General features: G+C 53.7%; 1 protein-coding gene across 9 annotated transcripts in view; it reads right to left on the reverse strand.

The window, feature by feature from the left end:
- Positions 1-1,421: 1,421 nt before the first annotated feature.
- CDC42BPA (CDC42 binding protein kinase alpha) overlaps positions 1,422-14,267 on the reverse strand; it is a 317,618-nt gene continuing 304,772 nt past the window's right edge. For 5 of the 9 annotated variants that reach the window (XM_030301801.1, XM_030301804.1, XM_030301802.1 and 2 more), the window contains 6 exons: positions 13,999-14,122; positions 13,162-13,279; positions 9,780-9,962; positions 6,930-7,047; positions 2,654-2,811; positions 1,422-2,165 (listed from right to left, as the gene is read on the reverse strand). In XM_030301801.1, the coding sequence (XP_030157661.1) occupies positions 2,034-2,165; positions 2,654-2,811; positions 6,930-7,047; positions 9,780-9,962; positions 13,162-13,279; positions 13,999-14,122 (833 nt within the window). In that variant the 3' untranslated portion in view covers positions 1,422-2,033. The remainder of the gene's footprint in view (positions 2,166-2,653; positions 2,812-6,929; positions 7,048-9,779; positions 9,963-13,161; positions 13,280-13,998; positions 14,123-14,267) is intronic. The other 4 variants (XM_030301807.1, XM_030301806.1, XM_030301809.1 and 1 more) reach the window with 1 other exon arrangement.

Raw genomic sequence — 14,267 nt, forward strand, 5'->3', positions numbered from 1 at the left:
GCTCAGCGTGGGGGTGCGGCGCGCGGGGAGGGGAAGCGCCAGGGGAAAGGGAGGAGGGGAGGCGGCTGGCCTCCTCTCCCCCAAGTGCTGGGTTCACAGCGCCACCCGGTCTAGGGCAGGAAGCAAACTCAAGGTCTGATCCTCGACATCTGGACAGCCGGGAGCACTTCACGCGACCACTCTTTCCCCGAAGCAGAAAGATCTAGGAGCTTAGGACCGCGCAGTACGCGAGGCCCGCCCGCAGCCCCCCTGCCCACGCAAGCACCCTGCCGACCGCTTGACTCCCAAACCCGTCATTTGTAAATCCTCTACCGCGACCCTTCTGCAACACATCCCCCCCCCCCCCCCCCGCCGCCGCCACTGGGAACCTCCCTCCCTCCGGAACCTCCCGGTGCCCTCTCAGGGTAGCATCGACCTGGAAACGGTCCCGGCTCCGCCGAGAGGGGTGCGCCCTGCGGAGACGGTGCTCACACACCGCCACTCAGGTTCCCTGTTGGCTGAAGTCTAGGGAGAGGATAAATCGCGTTTCTAGCTCCCAGAGGAATTTAAGATAAAAAGTGACATTTTGAGACCCGCTCTCTTTACTTCCAGGAGATATTTTTATTTCTCTCTCCCTCCGCTCACATGTGCTTAACTGGCGACTACGTCTCAAGAAGCAGGGCTGTGCTGGGCGTGCGTTTCACCGGCTCGCGGTGGCCGGAACGGCAGGTGCTCACCTGGGTGGAACCGGAGCCTGAGCCGCGCAGGGAGGGACGCGGGCCGGGCCAGGTGGCGGCTCCCCGGCGTCCTGCCCGCGCCCGGGCCGCGCGTTTCCGTCTCCCGCCCGGTGTGGGGAAGAATATTTGGTTAAGGCTGTTCAAGTCCTCGCATCTGAGGTTTTTTATTTGGTAACGACACCCTTCCTGGGGCTTCTCTGCGGAGCGCGAGCCCCCCTCCGCCCAGGGGGCCGCGCGGGAACTGGGGTAGCCCAGGAGAAAAGCGCTTCTCTGAACCTTGTTAGGGACCCTCAGAAGCCGTGACATTCCTCGCGTCCTCTCAACGGAAGGGCTCAGGACGTGACAAGACGGCATTTCTACACTCATCTGCAGAAGATACCAAACACGGTAAAAAAAAGGACAAGCGTGGCTGGAATCCTGCTGCCGGAAAAGGACAGGTCTTGGAAGGAGATTAGCCTTTCGACGCTGCTGCTGAAGAACCTTCCGGGGTCAGGTCTGTGCCCGGGCCGCAGCCCAGAGCGGCGAGACCAAGTTCCGGAAGGTTTTCCTGAAGCCCCCGTGGGACTGCGGCCCCGGCCGGTGTGAGAGCCGGCTGGGGTTGGGAGGGGGGTGCTCTGACTCCTCAAGCCTGTGAGCGTCTACACTCAAGGCCTTCCTACCCTCTAAAGTACTGAGCTGGAAAACAGACAAGAAACAACACATTTCTTTAAATTAAATGATCTCTCTCTTATATACGTATCCATCTTTTGTCGAATACAAGATGCTTCTTTTTACTATGTACATTCAGTATTTAACCTCTACATTTGTGTACGTATTTAAACTCTGTAATGTAGTAAAATATGCGCTGCTTTAGTGAGTACGGATTTACTGGCGGCGATCGGGTCGACATCCGCTGTGGGCGCCGGGCGGCCGCTCGGGAGGGTGCGACTCCCCGAGGACACCGGTCCGCCTGAAGTTCTCACCGCGCCGTCCGTGGGATCCGTCTACTCAGGCTACCTTTGGGGGGGGGGCAACTATTATGGAAAGCAACTCTAAGTGTACGAAATGGAATCGATATTCATCGAAGCTGCTCAGTGGAAGTCTGCCTTTATGGTTGTTGCTGTCGGGGCGAGGGGGCGTGGAGGTGTGGGCTGAGTGGGGGCCAGGGGGGCTGCAGGTGCATCGTCCGCGTTCCAGAACCCCCACCCTGCTCCTGCTGCCCGGCCCGGGCCTCCCGGGCAGGGGCTGGGGAGCGGGGGCGGGGAAGCGGAGATCGGGCCGCGGAGGGGCTGTGGGGGGAGAGGCCGCTCCGGCGTCCACTCTGAGCGCCGAGGCCACTCACGGGTCCCAGCTCCCGCGGTCCGTGCTCTCCAGGGAGAGGCTCTTGGTCTTGCGGGGCGACGCGGGGCTGGGCGGGCTGCTCAGGTTGGAGCTGTTGGAGGCCGTGGAATGCCTCGGAGAATCCGAGTCCTGGAGGCCCGAGAAGACGGCGGTGAGAAGTGACGGCGCCGGGGGGGGGGCTTCGGCTCCCCACGGCCACCCCGCGGCCACCCCGCGCAAGGAACCTGGTGGGCCTGGTCTCCGTCAGTGACGAAGCCCCTTCTCAAGAGCCGTATCACGGGCACAGGACCTCTCTGCGGCCAGTCCTCTCTGCGGCCTTTCTCGCGCCAAAGCTAGCAGGACGTCCCAGCAAAACTGCAGTTTGTGGCCCTGGGGACTGGCCTGGCTCGGCCCCGCCCCACTCCCGTCCGGGGTCCCTCTCAAGTCATTATTTTTTTTAAAAACAGGCTTTAAGCCCAGCGTGGGGCCCGGTGCGGGGCTTGAACTCGCCACCCGGAGGTCAAGACCCGAGCTGAGATCACGTGCCGGAGGCTTAACCCACTGAGCCGCCCAGGTGCCCCAAGTGCCCGGGTCTCTCGGACCCAGGATTGCCACCAGCTGCTATGCCCCGCACTCACCTCTCCGTCAAAGTCCCTGACCGGGGCGTCGCTTCCCTGGTCCATGCCTCCGGAAGACAGGGAGCCCTCCGACGGGGAGGGCATGGGCGGCCACTTGGCATTGTAGCTCCCTCCAGAGAATTCTCTCTTTAGCGCACTGCCGTTCTGTGCGGATGACCCTACAAGACATCACTCGGTGAAACTTCATTTATGGACTAGTGTGCCGACTGGGGAGACACAGGCCACCCCTGCCCTGGGGCCACCTGGTGAGGGGGCGGTGGTCAAGGCCACGCCTCTGCACCTGTCACCTCACTGCTGGGGAATCGGCATAAAAGCAAAGGAACACAGCAGAAGCATTCTCTTCCCCGGGGAGAAAAGCCTGGACACGAGAAGGAAGGGAGTGTCTCTAAAATCTCGCTCTCCTGTGGTCTTAGAGCTGAGGCGCCTCCAGGAGGCGGGAAAGGATGATCCCCCCTGGAAAGACGGGGGTGTTGTTCGTACCTAAAGTTCTCAGCGCTTCTCATTATTCTTTAGTTTTGGTGCAGAAACATGTCCGCTGGTCCAAGACGACCGTGCTGAGGTTTCTGCGCTGTTGTTGGCCTAACAAATCCCAGTTTAGTTTTTCACACGAAGATTTTGGGAACAGGGTCAGAGACGACCGCGTCAAGCACGTGTACCTCACGGCCACCAAACCCAGGAGTCCTCGGTGGCAGAACAGGAACCTGCCTGCTGACGCCTGTCCTCGCGGCCCCGGTGACGACCTCATGCAAGGGCTACTACTGCTGAGCACGCACTGAGCGACACGTCCTGGGGCTGAAGATGCCGGCGCCTGGGCCCCACCGCACACCAGATACGGCAGCGGGCGAAGCCTCTCGTGAGGGTTCCGGGACGCACGCCGGCTGGGAACCACAGACTCGTCCTTCCGCCCTGGGGACGGGCGCCTGCGTCCGGACGTGTGCAGTGGCGGCTCCCACAAGACACGCACCGATCGTCACTGTTTCTCCAGAGACCAGGGACACACGCCTTACTTTTCGGACGTGGCTCTCCTGGGCCCTTTGGTCACCTCACTGGGGCCCCACGCCTGCCCCAGGGCCACAGGAAGTGCATGGCATGTTACTTTTCCGAAATGTTGTCATTCTGAAAAGAAGATCCGAAGTGCCAGAAGCTTCCGTTGCTCTGCTTATTAACTGTGTGACCTTGGAGCGCCTGGGGGCTCAGTCGGTTGAGCGTCTGACTCTTGATTTTGGCTCAGGTCACGATGCCAGGGTCGTAGGATCGAGTCCCAACTCGGGCTCTGCACTGAGTGTGAGGTCTGCTTAAGCTTCTCTCCCTCTCTGTCCCTCCCCCTGCTTGTGCGCCCATCCTCCCTCCCTCCCTCCCCCTCTCTCTCTCTCTCTCTCTCTCTCTCGATATAAAAAAGTTGTGTGACCTCAAAGAGTTACTTTAACTTTCTGAGTCTCGGTTTTCATTTGCAAATAATAACTTCTACCTCAGAGGATTTTTGTGGGAACGAGCGAGCGCTCAGGGCGCGGAGACGCGGTGCAAACGGGCGCAGGCGCAGCGGGGCCCACACCTCTGTCTACCTGGCTCCTTCCTTCCGTTCTAGCGATCGGTTAGGGAGCGGAAGCAACCGATGCCCCCTCAGTGACTTACACTATTTTGAAGAACACATTTTGGGAAAGTGCTTTTCAAGGAAACGTTACACTCAGCCACTCCCATCTGAGAACATTCAAGCAGGGCTGTTTGGGTTGACCAGCAAAAGGGGCCCGGGGACAGTCCCAGGACCGGGGTCCCGGCTGGCTGAGACCACATGCCCGGGGGGTCGGGCAGTGAGGCGTCTGTCTCGGGTGACCTCAGGAGAGTCGAGGCTCCCCAGTGACCCGGTCGCCGACAGGCCTTCTTTCTGTGGAGGGCGGGGGGGGGGGGGCTGGGGTGGAGCCACGGTGGTTGACACCTCTGTGTCGTGAAGCCACCCTGAGTCTGGCTGGCTGTGGAGACGGACAGCGTGGTCCTCCATGACTTCTCATTTCTCTCTTGGCTGCCTGCCCTTCTGGAAACTTCTCCCATGAGCTGGGCTCTTCTTAAAGCCAGTGAGAGGCACTCGACACGGCAGATGCCCCCCGGGGCTTCCTGGACAAGGGCCTCAAGGAGGCCACGCCCGACTGGTGCCCCGTGGGCTGGTCTGCACGCTGTCGGCGGGGACAGAGGCCCCTCCTGCAGCGCCCCTGAGGCGGCGGCCGGCCGGGCTCCTGGCGTCTCCACCTCACAGGTGCCATCTCTAGCTGCCCATTCCACAGGAGCCCGGGAGCGACGGTCTCCTAAGGCCGATGGAAACACGCAGGGTGGCGAACCTGATCGGAGCCACCGGGAGGCTAACGACAGAGCTCATTTTACACGACTACGTTTATCCACGTATTTCCGGTGTGACCAGCCACGAATCTGGCGGTATAAATGCTGATCTATTTGTGGGTGCCGCCCCGATCTTGCTGGGAATGTAACACGTTGTACCATCGATTCCTTTCTAAAATGTAAACGTGCTGAAAAGAATCTGGATTCTGAAAGCAGAAACAACTTCTGGTTCCCAGGGTCTGGAGAAGGATCACGGACTAAAATACCAACGTTGTGACGCCGTTTGCATGTCAAATCTTGGTAATTCACAGCTGGTTATCAGGGAAATTCACTGCCTCACCTCCATTACTAACAAGACAGTAACGTGGTTGTCACCCTTCCACCTGGCCGGAGTTTTCACTGTGGTCAGGGCCACACATGGGCCCGTGAGTGTCTCAGGACACAGGGACAAAGGGGGGAAAGCCCCACCCGAGGGCCCCCCCCCCCCCCCCCCCCCCAGCTGGGTCTGAGTGCTGCAGGGGGACCAGGGCGGGCGAGTCCCCTCGGAGAGGAGGTTATAGAAAGGCTGACGCCTCTGTCTGCCTCTGTGGCCACCTGCTCTGGGTGAGGACACAGGCCCGCGTGGTGAGGGACATGGGCCTCCGGCCACTCAGGGGGCCACTGCTGCCCAGGGGCCCCGCACCGGGCCCTCGGAAAGGAGAAAACCCACGATCCTTGCTTCAATCCTCGCACGGTCAGGGCCCCAAGGCCGCAGCCACCCACGGCGGGAGCTGGAGAACGAGGGGGCCTTCCGCCCGCCGTGGCGACTTCCACCCATGTAGCTACCGTTCCAGCACGTGAGGCCACAGACACGTGTCTCGAGTGAAGCCGAACCCAGTGCGATCCGCCTCCCCTCCGCCCTCCACCACGCCAACCACCCGTGCTACTTCTGAGAAAGCGACAGACAAGCAGACCACTTGTGACCCAGGAACTACCGAAGGTCCCCGCGAATTCGGTGGGACATGTCATGGTCACAGGCGGTCACACGGCGCCTCTGTGCACCGTGCACGTTTCCAAGGAGGTGGCGCTCAGCACCCCTACACCTGACATGCCGCCCTGACCCCCACCGAACCCTGGGTTCCCGCGGAAGCGCCGGGAAGGAAACATGGCAGCTCAGGGCAGAGAGAGGCTGACGATGAAGACAGTGCCACCTGGAAGCAGGTCACAGGGGACGGTGCCCCCGCGCCGTTCGCCGGATGCATGACGAGCGTCGGCCTGCTTCCGTGACGCTGCTCTCTGAGACAGACCCAGGTCTCCTTTCTAATGTGTTGCCAGCCCCTCTGGAACCCAGGCACCCCTGTGGCTCTCCCCCCTCACCTCCCACAACTAAGTCCCCCAACGGTCTCCTCCTCTCCCCTGTGAGCCCCAGGCAGCGCCGAGAGCCCCCCAGGATCATGCCTGCACCCCTGCCTGTGGCCCTGCCTGCTCCCTCTGGCAGGTGGACGGATCTTCTTAAGAATGTAAACTAGGTAAAGGTCCTTGGTTTCTAATAAGACAACAACGTCCTAGCTTGCTCCGCAAGTCCCTGATCTGACCTTGCCTACCTCCTGTGCTTTAGTTTTTGGGTCACTCCCCGACCGCCAACAGGTGGCCACCCTGGCCTTCTCTCAAACAGGACTCAGATGCGGCCCTGCCCCTAGGGAAGGCCTGTGACCTTGGGCTCCCCCTTGTCACTCTCTGAGGGGGGTCCTGCTCACTTCCTTCGGAGCACCTGTCACCACAACTGGTACTATTATGTGTCTGCCTGTCTCCCAGATGCACTGTGGGCTCACAAAGGACCCCATGATCGTTCTCCTAACAGGTGCCCCTGTGCTAACGAGACCCACCCAGCAGGCCTGAGGCAGGGGTGCGTGCACCGTGGGAGAGGAAAGAGCAGGGGGGGGCCCGGGGCTTCCCGGGCAGCACTTACTTGCTGACAGGCCGCTGCTGGCGCTCATGGAGCGACCGGGTTCAGGGCGGGATTTGGTGATAGACGGAATACTGACCGAGCCACTGAACACGGTCCGACTCTCCTGAGGCCGAGGGTTCTGAAAACAAAACAGAAAGAAAAATTCTTCAGCTGGAGAGAAAGTGATTTTCTGCGGAGACGTCTAATTTTCACTCTAACTGTAACAAATAAATGATCTTGACCTGGGGTGACACAGAACAAGGACCCGATTCTATGATCCCTCCTGCCCACAGAAGTACTAACCCCTAATGGAAGCCGACCTCCCCCCAATCGAGGGTAAGTGCTTGTCCTTGTACTTATGGAAACGGTTATCGGCAAATAAGAATTCTTTTTGTTGTGAGAACAGTAAGTAGAAGTTACATGGTTAGAAGTGACAGTGCGGTGCAGAATTATATGGACATTTGCAGACGCCCGAAACGGAGGTTTTGCTACGTCGGCGACTTTGATTGGCGGGACTGCACTAGCTGAATGGAGCGAGCCCACGTGGAGCCAGGTCACTCAAGGGTAGATTTTTCTCAAGTAAGTGCTTTCCCGCGTGGTAGGGGACGGGCACGTGCACATCCCCACACCCTGGCGTGCTGACAGAGCGGGACCAGGAGTCACGGACAGCACGCCTGAAACCACTGCAGCCGGGGCGAAGTGCTCTGACTCGGGGACACCGGTTTACAAGATTCTCCATCAACTTATGGAATGATTTTGGTGTCCCAGGTATTAAAGTGGGCCAACGGGTGCTCTGAAAAGTCATACGCGGCCAGAGAGGAGGCGTGAGGGGCGGGCCATCTGAACTTGGCCGAGCACCCAGAGCCCTTGGCCGCCTCAAGGGACCCGGACGTTTGAGAACTGGAGAGGTGTCGGGGCTGACACCTGAGGGAAGGTTAACGTCAAAACCACTAACGCCGGGCGCAAGTCTCAGCAACCGGGCAACACGCTGATGTGGCGTGAGGAGCTTCGAGTCACGGAGCCACACACACTGAAAGTCGGTTGGCTGGCTGGCCCCAGACTCAACCGCCGCCATCTTGGTTCGTGTACCCAATCTGCAAAGTCCATTTAATTCTTAGTGTGTTATCTGTTCGAAGCAAATGCTTTACCTTTTTTTCTCTAAGAAAATAAAACCCAGCGGAAGCAGGGCCAGCGTTTTAACATTCGCGCACACAGAAGCAAACCTCTAGACGCCAGTGACGTGCACACGAGGCAGCAAAGGAAGGACCGAGAGGTGGGAGAATCAGTTTCAACCTTTACGTGTTTACTGCTTCTGCTAGAAACCTCAAGATACCTTGGGGCCGTCCTTTCCTACGGAACAGGCCTAGCCTGGGATAAGTGGCAAAAATCAAGCCTGGAAAAACCTACCAGTTGTGCAGTCACACCGAATGCTGAAGTCGCAAAAGACTGACACACGGAAGACACGTTTTGTGAGAAAAAAAATACAATCCCACAAAAAAAGTTTATGGTTCAGTCATTTCAAGTTCACTTTCATTCTAGGACAGAGACCTAAGCTACTGGTCTTTTTTCATGTGCAAATACTCTTTGGATTAGGGAAGATTTTCACCGACAACAGTGTTTCTACTTGCGGAGGACTGACCTAAACAACGTTTCTGTCATCTTTCGTATGAAAAATTCTTGGCTGGTCAGTTTGTGCAACATTCTTCTGGAATCCACTCCCTGCGGACTGCTGACAAGCAACCTAAGGCTGATGTTTTTTAATCACAGTTCATCTTCTACTTTGTCAAATAAGATATTTACATGACATTATAGCTTAATGACAGTGACATTTCAAACATAATTTAGAGTGTACAATGCAAACAAAAGTACAAAAAGAAACTTGTCACCCTACAGTTTTCTATGCAAATAAAAAATGGATGTGACTGTTTCTCTGAGTCAGAGGGCACTGTGGGACAAGGGTTTGCATGACAGAACCCGGATGTCGTATTTGTAACATTAACTTGAGAAAACGTTACTGTGAAGTTAGCACAAGCGTGTATTTCTTTCTTTTTTTTTTTAAGCGTGTATTTCTTGATGGAAGGTATGGAAAAGCTGCACTAACGGCCACCGGCTACAGAGATGCCAGGCGGCATCCAAGGGGCCGGATCCAAGGGGCCGCCAGCAGGGGCCGCACTCCTTCCAGATAGATGCTGCACACTTTGTGTTTTTTTCTTTGATTTAGCTGTCGTATCTTGGATCCTGGTTGGAATTAAAGGTGTATCAGCATCTGAAAGCCTAGTAAGATCACCTTCTTTTTGGAATTTTTCCCGTTACTCGTTCATACTATTATAATTTTTACTTGGGACATTTTTAAGCTTTTTCAAAACGGGGTTCATTGTAGATAGGAGGCCTGTGGCTTGGTCCTATCACAGACCTTAATTAACCTCACTAAATCGAAAGAATTTTCTCTGAATTGAACCAGATTTAGGGTAATGTGCTATAAAAAAAATTCAGAAGTTGTGGGACTCCTTGTTTAGTTTAACAGAATAAAGACCCACACGGGGACTATTTCTAATGATGGCATCTGTAAAGGGACATCATGATGGGAACATCTATTAAACACAAACCCCAAAAAACCCCTCCAATACTGTTTAAAGAATAAAAGTGAAATCCTCCCCAGGCTTCATGCTTCTCCTCAAAAGAAGAAACAAACTAGAACTGGAGGAGGAGGAGGAGGAAGAGGAAGAGGAGGGGAGGGGGAGAGGTCTGGCAGGAGAGAAGCAGGAAGAACATTCACAAAGGGAAGCGCCCTCCGCGGGTTACTTATCAAGCTGGGAACAGGAGGTCCGCACACGGTTAGTGGTAGTTAACACCTGACTCGGCCGTCCATACCCTCAGAGTCATAAAGCTGGGTGTACCGGGGGCAGAGCGTAGAGACGGGGAATACTCAGGGTTTATGGAATCAGGAGAGAGAAATTTTTCAGCGGAATTAACAGTCATGTGATAGATGTGCTCAAAGTTGATCGGAGAGGAGATGAGGCCGGAGTGAAGCGAGGGCGGATAAGGGAGGCCTGGCTATCAAAACAACAGGAAGAAGAAAAAAAGTAACACGGTAATGAAAATGGATTCACTGGTTCCACGTGACATTTCAGACAGCACGCATGCGGAAGGCACGACATCGACATCGCTCACATCAGAACTGAGTCCTTAAGGAAATACTCTCAGGCCTTAGAAAGTTACATTTTGTAATCCTCCTGCCAGTTCCTGGAACGTTCACCTTGTACAATTATTCTCCTTTATTAGCGGCAGCAAGTGCACCGAAACCGGACTTTCAGAGTTCAGTTCCGTGTTTTCTTATGTGATAGAATCAAAATCTGGCAAAAACACACCATCAGTAAGGACAGAAAGAGCGAGAAATGGTTCAAGGTGAGCGAACCCACAGGCAGCCTCTCATCAGAACCGCTAGCCTGTTTTCTTTAGAAACCTAACACCATTCCCTGGAATTTACAGACTTGCACGTGTGTTTGCTTTCCCCGGTCTTGTTTCGGTGACCCTCATTAGCGGTGGTGACTCCCAGAAGCCCAAACCTGGCTCCACTTAGACACCCAAAAAGTCAGGTTCGTTTTTAACAAGGGAAAAATCCCGTCCATGTCTGGGCGGGCATATTAATAAAAACATAAAATACTGTAATAGCAAAGATAGAGAAAAAGCTTTTCTAACCGAAGGCGCTAGCATATCCGGTTGAATGGCTTCTGAGTGATGTGGGACCGGTCACTCAGCACCCGGCCACTTTCTCTGAGGCCATGTGGTCCAGGGGCCGGTGGGCGGACGGACCACTGCGGGGAGAAGGCCCCCGAACCGGGATGAACTTGCTTTGCTAAACAAAATCTGACAGATTATGGAGACTTAAAAAAGAGCTCCTCTATGAGACATTGTTTTAAATTTAGAGATGTGAGTGAACCAGCACTTTCTAAAGTTATTTCCAAAAAGGAAAAAAAAACCCCTATTGATGTAAATGTAATAACTACTCAATAGAGCTCTCGGGGGTCACTGAACCAGAAGAAAGGTCATGTGCCAAAAATAAATCTTCTGGAGGTAGAATATTATTCTTGTGTTCACCGGGAGAAATCCCTGCCCTTTACTGGCGGTACCCCACGATGACGGAAGGAAATGACAAGGAGCAGTCCGTATTTCTAAGTCATCTGTGCCGCTTCTCCTCTCGGCGCGCTAGATGTGCGTAAAGGGCTCACATCCGATTCAGGAGAGAAGAGACTCCCTCCTCCTGACACTCTCTTCCACATTCAGGAGGCCAACAACCCTATATCAGTATCAATTTTGGTACAAAGGAAACAGAACTAAGTTTCTAAAGATCTCCAATAAACTCTCCAAGCTCGTGAGTATTTCCCAGGAAAGCAGTACTGATATGAGAAGTGAAAACGGAAAAATGTCCAGGGTGCACGCTGCTCTTGGCTCGGATGGTAGGTGGCTTTGGTGCCCGAAGTTCTTACACGGTGACGGTTGATGAATTTAATTCATCTTAAGTTTTGGAAATAGTTCATTAAATACAGATAATTCCATCTCAGTGGAAAGGACATAAAACCTGAGAACATATTAAAATATCACGAGCTTTTCAACAAACATTTATGTGTACACACGGGTACACGTATCATCGTTAATTTTTTTCAGACCTGCACACTACTGCGTTCTTTCCCAGGGTCTACCCCAAGACAAACCCAGGTCTGGGGGACAGTGTATTAAAACTACTGGCTGGGTGATGAAATGGACGTTTACAACAGCCCCAGCTTGTATGTCCCTGGCTAGTAAAAGAAAGTCAGGTGGAAATAAAATAAGGCTAAGACACAGGTTTCAAAAATTTGCACCAAGTTTTCGTCCTGGAAACACAAGGTGCTTACATGGCAAGAAAGGAACGGAACACACGTTAAAAACTGGACCGCACTGTAGGACAAAGAGGCACCTGTGTCCGTGACAAAAAGAGCCCACAACGCAGTCACGGGTTAACACAATCAGTGACGACAAACGCTAAAATGAAGAGGTCTGATGGGAATACGTGACCAGCACAGAAGGCCATGCGTCATGGAGTCAGGTGCGGGGAAGAATCTCCCGGAAATGCTATCGGAACTGGTTTTGCTCAGTCATTACCACCAGCCCCTATTTCGAACAAAAAAATGAAGAGAGATTTCTTTTACTTGAAGTGCTGAGGGGGTAATGGGAGATGATGCGCTGACAGAGAGTTCTTAGAGTGTTTGAAATCTGCTATTTCGATTCCGTGTGCTTATTCGGGGGGTGTGATGGCCAAGTCCTCCTGTGTAGGAAGGCCTGAAAAACTTCTAGAACATCAGCAAACTGGCTTTTCACCTGATGGAGGAAGGCTATGAAGCAGAAGAATATTTTGGGAACTTTGTGAACCCCTGAAACTCCTTCACCTTAAGGAATGCTTGATGGCACATTAAACTAGATCACCTAGCATTTTTTCCTGTCGGTGATAAGATATTCGTGTCTCCTGTCACAGCAGAGCTGGCAACGTGGCGAGAGGACAGACTCCCTCAGAGAGAGCCTGGGTCCAGATTCACAGTCTGAACGCCACCACCAGTGATCAGAAGGGCCGTATGAAGTTTTAATAGTTTGCTCAGGTACCGTGATACCAAAATGCTAAGTATGCACAGAGCCTGGAAAATTCCTAATTCCACTAGTATTCTTAATTTCAACATAATAGGTCCAAGAATCCAATCTTCACGTGACAAACCGGTCTGCCTATGTTGTACTTTTGTGTGGAAGACAGGCCAGGCAACACGTGTGTAATCGGGGAAAGGAAAGAGATTTGGTTGCCCAACCAGGCAACAGGTGTGACCGTTAACGACTGGGCTGACGTGGTTCTGTGCAGGTGGGAAAGGCCGAATATCTGTATGGAACTGCCGAAGCTGAGTGAAACGTCAGCATTTGGTGAGCGAGTTCTGGATCCCGGTGCAGATCCTCTCCCGACCCGGCAGTGAGCTCCATCAGCAACTGGATGCGGGGCAAGTTTACGGGGTGTGCAGCTAAGAACCGGATCTGTCTGGTTCTTCACAGATGACCAGACGCTGTGTTTTTCTCCCGCCCGTCGTACGCACATAGCGCTACGGGGACACAGCCTCTCATTGTCACGTTTGCGTAGCCCGTTAAGCCTACGTACGTATGTGGGCACGCACGCGTCCGTGTCTTCTCCCCCTCTGCCCCACTCGTAACCCCGCTCCCGTCTGCCCTCCATTTCTCTTACCATGGGCAGGTCTTTTAGGATCTGTATCCCATCTCCTGGGCCCATGTGTGCTATGTGGTTAAAATTAGTTGGGTTAGAAATTAATTTATTTCTCATTTCTGGATCTCGCAGCATCTCTCTGTAAGATAAAACACCCGTTTAGACACTTTTTCTGGGCTCGATCTCGTTAACTTTAGAAAACAATGAGGCATCCTATATTTGTTCACAAAAATAAAACTGTGAAATCAAGTTTAGCCAGGACAGAACTAACAATAAGATATACTCAATTGAAACTTAGAAGCTTTTCTTTTAAACACAAGATCTTAACGCTTTTTGGTGGGAAAACAGAGAGGGTTCTCTCAGTACTCACACGCCAAAGCTCTATTTTACAGACAGTCCTGGCCATTTTCTGCAGGCCTTTTAAAATCACTGATAACACTTTAGAGATGTTTTTACCCGTAACTGGAAATATTACCAGCCCACTGGCTGTTTACTCTCGAAGAGAATGGTTAATCTGAAGTTCTCAGGCCCGTGCCCGTGTGCTACATGCAGCTAGGATCTGTTTTACGTTGAGCAAAGGTTCGCATTCTAAAAACCGCTAAAAACCGCAAGTATTTCACGCACACGGAGAAACGAGCGCAAACGTGGTGCTTCAATCCAGCGCGTACATTTTGGAGAGTGTTAATCAAAATCACACTGACAAGCAGGCTCGTCACTGTGGTGTGTGACACCACAGAGGGATGACAGATTTTCAGAGACCCCATCTTCCTTCCAAATCACTAACGCTCCGTCACCCACCAGCCCCGCAGAGGCTCCCCACGGCCCCGACGACGGGCACGACCCCGCTCGCCCCCCTACCTCCTCTGCTGCAACCTCTCGTCCTCTGGGACCCGGAAGGAGTAGCGTCGCTTATTGTTAATATTTCTAACCATCTGCTTCCGACTGTTATCTGATGTTTCGGGAACCACCAGCTCATCCCCTTCTGTTAAAAGAAGACAAACACCGGTGGCGTTCTTTGAAGCGCTAAAATGCTTTTTATCCGTTAATCTCCAAGACAGCACAAACAGGAATCAGGTGTCCAACGTACGCAATTTGCATTTTTAAAAGGTGTGTGTTGATACTCACGG

This window comes from Lynx canadensis, chromosome F1 (assembly GCF_007474595.2).
Source record: "Lynx canadensis isolate LIC74 chromosome F1, mLynCan4.pri.v2, whole genome shotgun sequence".
In the NCBI taxonomy this organism is placed as follows: domain Eukaryota; kingdom Metazoa; phylum Chordata; class Mammalia; order Carnivora; family Felidae; genus Lynx; species Lynx canadensis.